The sequence below is a fragment of the Zalophus californianus genome, chromosome 1 (genome assembly GCF_009762305.2).
Source record: "Zalophus californianus isolate mZalCal1 chromosome 1, mZalCal1.pri.v2, whole genome shotgun sequence".
In the NCBI taxonomy this organism is placed as follows: Eukaryota; Metazoa; Chordata; class Mammalia; order Carnivora; family Otariidae; genus Zalophus; species Zalophus californianus.
The window spans coordinates 639,537-649,614 of NC_045595.1; the positions used below are offsets into that span (position 1 = coordinate 639,537).

General features: G+C 61.6%; 1 protein-coding gene across 1 annotated transcript in view; it reads right to left on the minus strand.

Annotated features, from left to right (window-relative positions):
• LOC113916876 (protein strawberry notch homolog 2) overlaps positions 1-10,078 on the minus strand; it is a 47,151-nt gene that overhangs the window by 33,858 nt on the left and 3,215 nt on the right. Inside the window, exon 2 of the mRNA XM_035727795.1 lies at positions 448-639. Within this exon, the coding sequence (XP_035583688.1) occupies positions 448-567 (120 nt within the window). The 5' untranslated portion in view covers positions 568-639. The remainder of the gene's footprint in view (positions 1-447; positions 640-10,078) is intronic.

The following is a 10,078-nucleotide window of genomic DNA, read 5'->3' on the forward strand; positions in this document are numbered from 1 at the left end:
GTCCAACTCTTGATTTTGGCTCAGGTCGTGACCTCAGGGTCATGGGATTGAGCCCCACGCTCAGCAGGGAGTCTGCCTGAGATTCTCTTTTCCTCTCCCTCTGCCCCTTCCCCCCCAAATAAATAGATCTTTTAAAAGATGTAAAGTCCGTTAAATTTAAAATAAAAAACCTTGAAATAAAATAAATGTCATGGAAATCCCAGCCCTTGTCCTACAGGTGAAGACAGCAGCGAGGCCTGAGCGTCTCCCTGAGGGCCAGTCATGACCTAGGCAAAACCAACCTGGTGGCTCACGTTTGCGAAACTTGGTGGCAGCTGGGCACCCCCTGAGGGCCTGCAAAGCTGGGGGCTGGGACATCCGCTCGAGGCCCTGGAAGGGGGGGCTGCAGCCGCAGCCACAAGGGCAGCACCCCATCCCAAGGCCAACCCTGGGGCGGCCAGCACTCACCTGGACACTGGACCCGCACAGCGGGGTCTGCAGGGGAGGTGGGCTGTATAGGATGCTGCCCGCTGGTGGGGGCTCATGCTGAGGAAACTCCCCGTCCATGGTGGGCCCCACTGCCAGCATCGGGTGGCTCCACGACCCAGGCCACGGGGGCGTCTATCTGGGCTTCTTGCTCCTCGGTGGTGGCATCATGACCTAGGGAGAGACGTGGCACATCCCGAGATCACCCTGTGAGCCCCAACAGAAGAGGGCACACCCCCAGGGACAAGGGACAAGGGCGAGTGGGCTGAGGCCAGACCTGCACAGAGGGGGTAGGGTCAGGGCAGCGGGCTGCACAATCAGGAGGGAGGGTGGGAGCTGAGACTCCCCTAACATTGCAGTATTACAGGGCGCCCCTCTCAGTCCCCAGCCTCTTCCCAGGGGCTGTGCTAGGGTGGAAGGGGGCCTCTGTCTCAAGTGCGGCCTGAGCATGCTTGAGCAGCCTCTCGGCCTGGGCTCAGCCCACATGCGCCAAGCACTGGGAGGCCCCAACCCTTGCCTGACAGCCCCTCCTGGGGACTGGACTTCTGACCACAGGTCCCCCCCAGGCAGCAAGGGCCACACAGTGGGGCTCCTGGCCACAAGGAGCAGTACCCGGGGCAGAACGAAGATGAGCTTTGGGGACAGACCTCCAGGATGGCGGCAGCCCTTCCAGTGCGACTGAGCCGCTCCACCACATTCCCCCCTGCCGTCCACATGACCATCTCAGGCTGCCTGGCCCACCAAATAACAAATAACTCAGGCCCTGGGGGGCTGCTCCTGCCACACACGAAGAGAGCCATGGGTCCTGGTGCGAGCAGCAGAGGCTCAGCCGATCCCAAGGCCTGGCTTTGTGAGGCTGGGAGGCCAAGTCCAACCCAGCAGGCACCTCCAAGCTGAGGGCCGACCCTGTCCCTCTGTAGCCAAACTAGGCTCGCAGGAGGGTCTCTGGGCGAGTCGGGGCCAAGCTGAGCCAGGAAGGGGTAAAGACACACAGCATACCCGCCGAGAATGTCCCTGTTCTCAAAGGCAGGCAGAGCAGGCCCGGAAAATGCCAGAGGGGCTGAGAACAGATGCACAGGATTTCCCACACGATTTCCATCTGCCCCGTGGCCTGTGCCCTAGGCTCCCCTGGGCCCCGCCCACAGCCGCCAGGAGCCCAGACTCAGGCTGGCCCGCAGGCTCCTCAGGCAGGCTGTGGCTGAGGACGTTAATCACCAAGGGAGGCAGGAAGGGGAGGCAGCTGCCGCTCCCGGCCAAGCCCTGGATGAAGAAATCCTCGGGACTTCCAGTAACCACTGTCCGCACGCCGGCAGCTTATGCAATCCCTCAGGGGGTGGGGAGGGGCTGCCTTTACCCAGAGCTCCTGGCCAGAAAAGGGGCCACAGGCCTGAGGTCCAGCAAAGGGATGTGTCTGGGCCCTGAAGCCTTGCTGCTGCCCTGCTCGGCTGTGCGGGCTCACGGGCTCACACCTGCTGCTGGGACAGCACCTCCCCTGGCCTCGGTGGCCTCGGTGGCCCCGGCCTGCCCCTGCCCATGCCCTCCAGGCTCCTGCAGGCCGGGGCCAGTGGCACACAGCCTTAGAAGCCAAGAGTGGAAAATCCTGAGGTCTTCCTCGATAAACACACGGCTAATGGGTGATTCAGGGTCTCGGCCATTCCTTTGAAAGATTCTGGGGTCATGCAGATGGGGTCAAAACCCAGCTCAGCCTAACAACTGATCATTGTGCAACAACTCAGGGGCACCTTAGCTTCTCTGAGCCCCAGTTTTGCTCATCAGGAGAAATGGGATATTTGGAGGTCCATGGGCAAGGCTGGTCAGGCACTCAGCAGAGCTAAAGGCCTCTAAAATCCAGCGACCACTTAAGTGACCACTGCCTTCACGGAGGCCCCAGAAATTTCCTGGATTTGGGGGCTCCCTGCAAGGGGGCTCTGTTCCCAGCACCTGGAGAGATGAAAACACGTGTCCACACAAAACCTGTCCACACATGTCCACACCGGCAGGAGTCGTAATAGCCAGAGAGCAGCCCGCGTCCATGCGTGGGTGAAAGGATGACCACAACGTGGTCTGTCTACACACGGGCACGTGATCGGCCGCGAGCAGGAGCCAGGCGCCCCACGCGCCGCCCCGGGGACGGACCCCGAGCCCACGACACGCAGGGAGGGAGCCAGACACCGGAGGCCACGCGGGGTGAGTCCACGTGGGTGACACGTCCGGAACGGGCTCATCCGCGGACGGGAAGGGGGCCCGCGGGGGCCAACAGCCAGGTGACGGCCGATGGGGATAGGACTGCTTTTGGGCTGACGGAATGTTCTGGAATTACGTTGTGGTGATGTTTGTATAACACTAGGAATACAGTGAAAGACACTGAACTGTACACTTCAAAAGAGCAAAGTCTGTGTTGCATTAATCTCACTCCATGCCCACCACCACCCCATGCCCCCAGAGGCCACCCTACAGAGCCCCCCCCCCCCAACAGCCAGGTCCAATGTCACCTCGTCGTCCCCCCGGCCAGAGCCTCCACAGGCTCAGGCTTCCTGTTCCCCATTCCCCCAAGGCACTGGGGCAGCCCCCCTTCTGTGTACCCTCAGGACGCCACCTGCCCGGCCCCTCGCTTTGCGGCCTCTGCTGACCTCCCCCACTCCACAGTGCTGCCCGTTGAGCCCTGCCCGAGCCCCCGAGCCCCCAAGCCTGAATGTGTCGTCCCTGGGAGCTTCCAGCTGCCTCAGGACCAACCCCAGTGGGTACCAGACGGGGTCTCAGGACACGGAGGGACGTAACTCAGACCGTGCCTTGCTGGGACAGAGCTCAGTGCCCGTGCAGAGGGAACAGGGTGTATTTTTAGAACATCCCACGACAGGTGAAGCGTGGGTGCTCACACAGGCCTGCGCTTCACAATCGTGGTTTACGTTCACACAATTTCCTTTTGAGATCAGGCTTTGAATGAGTCATTGTAAAAGAAAAAGAGCAAGGAATTAGTGGTCCAGATAAGACAACTGGGCAGTGCAGCATGGGAGAGGCCAAGGCCTGGGAGAGCCTGAGCCTGGACATACCCCTGGCCGGCAGGCACCTGCAGGAACCTGGCCTCTCTGCTGACCCCCACAGCCGTCAGCCCAGCTCTGCTGGCCCAGCCCCCCAAACATGGAGCAGGCTGTCCTGACCCCGCTGACCGCCCGGCCCGCCACTGCTCGGTCCCTCATCTGTACCCCGCCAGGCCAGGATGGGGCCGCCCCCGGAACTGCATCTCTGGGCAGCAGGGACTTGCTGGCCTCCCACTGGGCAGAGGATGGCAGCCTCTCTGGCCACCCTTCCACCTGGCTCTGAGGGAGGGTCCTGGGATCCAGGATGGGGCGGGGGGTGGGGGAGGCACACACAGAGGAGATGGCCGTGTGACCGCGGAGGCAGGCACGGGAGTGACGCGGCCGCACACCGAGGGATGCCCGGAGCCCCCAGGAGCTGGGAGAGCCAGGAAGGACCGTCCCCCGGAGCCCCCAGAGGGAGCGTGGCCCTGCCCCACCTCGACCTCCGACTTCTGGGCTCTGGGACGGGGAGAATGAAATCCTGTGGTTTAAGCAGCCCAGTGTGTGGACAGTTGTTAAGGCCACCCCAGGCCTTGGACTAGGACTGGAGAGGAGGCAAACCCCAGCTGGAGCCACCCCAACCCTCAGCCCAAATCCCTGTGACCCCTGGGGGCCGGGAGCACTGCTGACCAGGAGCTGCGGGCGAGGCTGGCACCAAGCACATGACCTCGGATTTCCACAGAGTTCCCAGGAGGCATGTGGAACGCAGCAGCTCTGGGATGCCAAAGACAGGCAGGGGCCCTAGCCCCCTGTGCACAGGTCAGGCAGGGCGGGAAGGGGGAGCCCCTCCATCTCGGACAAGAACAAGGTGGGCGCACCCAGAATCCCCATTTGAGAGCACAGCCGCCCAAGGGTTGGATTTCCAGCTCTGTTCTCAATGTAGTGAAAAGTGGCCTGCAGGACCCCAGAGGGCCCCCACAGACCCGCCCCCAGGAGCGGTGTCTCAACTGATGGGGCTCTTGCAAAACCCCCCATCCAGCTGGGACATAAAGGAAGTACCATTCTGGGGACAGGCATGGGGGCAGGGGGACACTGTAGGCCACGGCACAGGTGGTCGCCACGCTGGGCTGGGCAGGGAGACCCCATGTTTCTTCCACACCAGAGACCTCAGCTGTGGCCTGGCCCAGTCAACACATGGCTGAATGCAAGACCAGTAAGCTGACGGTGAGCAGAGGTGGCCCTGGTAGGAGGACCACCACACGGCCCATTACCCCAGCCCGACCCCCGAGAGCTTCTAGAAGTGGCAGAACTGGACCACGTGGGGGACACCCAGAGGGCCCTGCACACCACCCCAGGAGCCGAGTGCAGGGACAGGCACGTGCCTAAGACAGACCCAGACCCCGCAAACACAACAGGTGCTAGTGCTCTCATACACGGCGGAACAGGGAAACAGAACCAATCCCAGATGGATTCGACCGAGGGAGTGGTAGCAACCCCCGGGAAAACACGGGGAGCCTGCAGCTGGGCTCTGGAGACAGATCTGGGGTCGCCTGTGGCTCACTGTCTGCCTCTGGCAGCCGTGGGCCCACAGACCCATCCGCTTGTCCAGGAGAGACCAGCCGCCGTGACGGCCCCATGACGGGCAGGGCAGAATGACACTCCAGCAGCCCTATGGTGAGGCGGGTGCTTGAGCAGGCCACCCTGGAGTTGAGGAGGGCATGCCAGAGGCGTGCAGCCCCAGGGGGCCAGTCACTGCATCCTGCCACCAGCCCCAAGGGCACAGCTTCGGGGGCACGTGGCCCAGAGGAGATGGGGACCAGAACATGGAGCTTCCTCAGTCGCAGCTGGGGGCACTCGAGCCTGGGTCTCGGGGGTCCACGGGCCCTCCCACGTCCAGATTTAGTTCAGCCTTAGCAGGGAGAGCCGAGTGGTTTCCCAAGGGGGCGGTGCCGACCCGCCTGCCCACTGGCAGGGACAGGGTCCCAGCTGCTGCACCTGCTAACCCACCCTCAGTGGTGGCAGACCTTAAACTTCTGCCCACACCAACACTTCCTACAGGCGCTGAGCACCTTCCACGTGGCTTCTTCTGGGAAGTGTCTACTCGGGTCTTGTGTTTACTCACGGTTTTTAAAAGGCATTATATACACTGAGCTTGTGGTCTCCGCTGACACCCACGTCTTCTTCCCCTGAGCAGGTTTGGGCCAAATCCTACTGGCCCCAGACATCCTGGTCCTTTGACACCAATGTGCCCTACTCTGTCTGTCTATGCAGAGGGTGGTCTGTCCCCGCGGGGGCTTGCTGCCATTCCCTGCTTGCTGTTGGGCTTGCTTCAGGCTGGCTGGCATGCCACGTCTCTCTGCCTAGCCCCTCAGAGAGCCCTGAGCAGGAGAGGGGCTACCGCCACCCATGGCTGGGCACACCAGTCCTAGGTGAGCAGCCTGACCAATCAGCATCCCTCTCAGCCTCCTTTAGTCCAGCCTGGTAGCAAGAACATCACAAGGGACCTTTGCCCAAACCCAAAGAGCAGCTGGTATCCTGCAGGAGGAGGAAGACTCCTCCCGGCTCCGGGCTGGCCTTGGGCACAGCAACTGTGCTAGACAGTCTCACATGCTCCATCCCTAGAGAACACCAGCACTGGGCTGGACCCTGTGCCCACTGCTGGGAAGAAGCCAGAGGCCCCCACGTTGCAGTAGTGGGTACCCCAAGACCTGCTAACAGAGCCTGGATCCGTTTCTGTTTCTCCCGTGGCAGACGACCACAACTCAGCAGCTCACAGCGGCACCCCTGAACTGTCTCACATCCCACAGAACAGGGGTCCAGGCTGGCTTGCCACCCCTGCTCTGGGCCTCACAAGGCCTGGGCTTCATGCCGGGTGCTCTGCGGAGAGTCTACCTCCAGCTCATGCAGCTGTCAGCAGGACAGAAGGTCCGTGTCCTTGTCACCGGCCACAGACACAGAGGCCCACTCAGGCTTTAAGTCTCTCACTCCCCTTCGGCCTCCAGTGGAGAAAGTTCTCTGCTTTTGAGGACCTTGTGAGGATGCTGGGCCCCTGGGGAGTCCGGGGTCACCCCCATCTCAGGGGTCTTGAAGGACCTGGTCTCGGGGACCATCACTGAGCCGCCCGCAGAACTCAGGTAGTGCGTAGTGCATAAGCGGACCAGCAGGCAGCAAGCCTGGCCCTGCCTCCCCCACACTAACAGGTTCTGGGAAACAGAAGCCCCCAGCAAGCCCTTCTCAGGGGAGCTTCCCCAAGGCCTCAGAGGAGTCAGGTGGGGGTGGGCCCAGCTGGGGCAGCACGGCCTCCACTATGCAGAAATGTGGCCCAGGGCGTCCAGATGGGCTGGTTCTTCAAGAGAAGTGGCAGATCTAGATTTGGGGGTGGCAGCCCCTGATTTCTCCAAGTTGGCAATCCAGCCATCAGGTCCACACCCTCCCTGCATGCGGCGCCTTCCTCCAGGTTCCCACGATGCTGGCAGTGGGGCCACCTCGCCCCCCACCCCCACCTCGTGACAACCTAGAACCCTTTCCAAGGCTGTTCCTGAAAGCCTCTCGACAGCGACCTGGGGGCCCATTCCGTCTGAGCCCCAACCTCAGAACAGTGAGCCGAGCTCCTGGAGGGCCAGAATCTGATGAAAACCCCCTGAAAATGCCCCTGGCCAGCTCGTGTTTGCCTGAACGACACCAGGAGAGGCGCCAATGGCAAGCGCCAAGCTCAGAACCACGCTGGGACCAGGCGGGGGAAGGAGGGGGTCCTATACGCCCACTTTACAGCTTCCAGGGCAGGTGGCCGAGGAGGACAATCCAGACACCCTGAAGCCGTCCCAATAAGCACCTGGTGCCTGTGCAGACCCTGCACAAACCTGGCCACAGACAGATCCGGATGCCTGTGGTGCCCCAGCAGGGGAGACAGGGGTTTGAACAGGCCAAAGACCCCACCTTCCCAGCTCCACACCCGACTCTGGCAAGTGCATCGGGGGTGGGGGGGGGAGCTTTTCCTCAGTCTACCTCACGTACGGAGGAAGACACCTTCTCGCTCTGGCTAGACTCTGGGCTGCAGGTTGGGGGTGGGACACCGGCCACTCCTAGCACCCCTGGGCCACCCCGGGGGCAGGGATGTTTGCCCCACCTGGTGAGTCAGTGCCATAAAAGTTTACCGCCCGTTGCAGCCCTGCAGCCGGACCCGCCCCTTCCTCCTGCCACCCCAGTACCCTGTGTCAGTGGCCTCTGACCCTCTGGGCGGTGACTACAAGGAAACAGGGGTGACCTGCTTCCCAGAACGTGGCATACATGGATCTTGAAACACAGCAGGACTTGGAATGAGGGCAAGGAAGGCCTCTTTCAGTTTCACTCGGGGATTTGTTCCTAAGGTGACAGAGGCTGATCCTGACGGGGAATCTGGGCGTCGACTCTCAGCGCCACCCAACAAGGAAGGACACAGCATCCGCAGCAGTTAGCAGCCCAGGGGGCATGTTCTGGAAGGCATGGGAACCTTGGGAACTGTGCGCCCAGAGTGCCAGCGGGTCAGGAGACCCTTCCTATAAATGGTGGTGGCGCCCCTGCTGTGGGGCTCCAGGGGCGGGAAACTTGGGAGGGGTCTGCAGGCACCCAGCTCTGAGGGGGTACCTGAGATGCACAGACAGACCACAAGCCCCCAGGGAGGTAATGAGGCCAAACACTTCCCCCATCACACAGCAGGGGCCAAATAAATGCCCTTCCCCGACAAGCGCCTTGTTGGCTTCCCTAGGCCATCGCCCTGTCCAGCACGCTGTGGACAGCATGGGAGGGGGCCACCGCTGCAGCTGACCGAGGAGGTGGGACCATCTGGCATGAAGTCACTGGGGTCACCTGGCCTCATGGGGGGGGGTCCCCAGGCAATCAGGGCCCACCCAAGGCACCCCAACCCCAGAATTCCAAACGCCCCCAGGACTACTTCTTACAGAACATCCTCCACATCCACCCATGGCAGTGGTTTGGGGCAGAGCTGGAGCTTGGTGAGGGGCTCCCAGCCCCCACACAATGGGAGGATGGCACTTCCTCTGTCCTTCTCCCGGGGCCAGAAGATGCCTGACAACCGAGCAGTGCCTGGATGAGCCGGCAGCAGAAGGCCATGCTCGGGACCCACTCCCAGACATCCGCTCACCCCAAGCCACAGCACATGGGCATCAGAGCGGCAAGGACAGGCCCTGCCTTTTTTTAAACGCTTTCTTATTTTGTGAAGGCACAATCCACAAACCATACACTTCACATATTTAGAGTACACAACTCAGTGGTTTTCAGTACATTCAGAGTTGTGCAACCATCATCTCTACCTAGCGCCAGAACATTCCATCAGCTCAAAAGAAACCCCGTCCCCATCAGCTGTCACTCCCCAGCCCCGGCCCCCATGAGCACCCTTCCCGTCCGCGGATGAGCCTGTTCTGGACGTGTCACACGTGGACTCACACCTTGTGTGGCCTTCTGTGTCTGGTTCCCTCCCTGAGCGTCGAGTTTGGAGGTCCATCCATGTGGTAGTACATAAGCAAATGACAAGTCTTATCTCTGCCTCCCCTGGGGGACTGACAAGCCAGAACAGCAGGCAATGGGGCCTGAGCATCAGAAATCACAGTCTTCGCCCTCACCCAAGTCACCCGCCTGGCAGCAAGGGAAGCAGGGGACCTGCAGGCTAGCTGTCCCCAAGGGCAGGAAGATGAAGGAAGTTTGCACGGCAGGAGCGGGGGAGGGCTGTTCCAAGGGACGGGGAGCGGGGTCCACTCAGGGGAGAGGCACGCCACAGACACCAGGACTCGAGGTTGCACTCAGGTCCGGGCAGAACAGGAGGCAGGCCAGGCCTGGAACGGTCTGGGTGACCACGCTCTCTGGCTCCCTGGGGCTCTGCTGTGTACCCAGCCGCCCCCGCCCCCCACCCCGCCGATTGACCACATGGCCCCTGGCTGCGGAAATATGGCTGAGACAGTCCAAACCTGTGTGTGACAAATCCCGCACACGTGATGCACATGTACACACAAAGGCACATGCAGCACAGGAGAGCTCACTCACACGTACGTGCATATGAACACAGCGCATGGAGGCAAGAGCAGACAGACACGCACATGCATGTTCACGTGACACACACATTCACGTGGACACCCTCCCATGTGGGTGCACATACTGCATATGTGTATGCACAAAACAGGTGCTTTTGCACACACACGTCCACATGTGGACACCCTGAGACCGCCTCCCCACTCTGCATGTCAGCCCCGCAGTGTGTTTACACTTTTAGATGACGGTACCCCCCACCACCGCATTCAGCACTGGAGAACAAGCAGATCCCCACCCCCGCCCTGCAGCCCTAAAGGCCTCTTATCCAGAGGAGGCCATCCTGGGAGGGAGGCGGCCTCTGGGGACTAGACACAGTTGCCTCTTTATTCCCGGCCGAGCTCGCTCGGTCAGCGTTTCCGGCCTGGCCCTTGCTGGAGGGGCCTCTGACACTTTGCTAGAACTAAGCTGGGCCAGCCTGAGCTGGTCTTGCCCCAGCAGGGGCCAGGCCCGCAGAGTATGGGGAGCCAGCCTCGGTGTCCCTCCAGGTCTGGGCAGTGACTGAACCAAGGTCACAC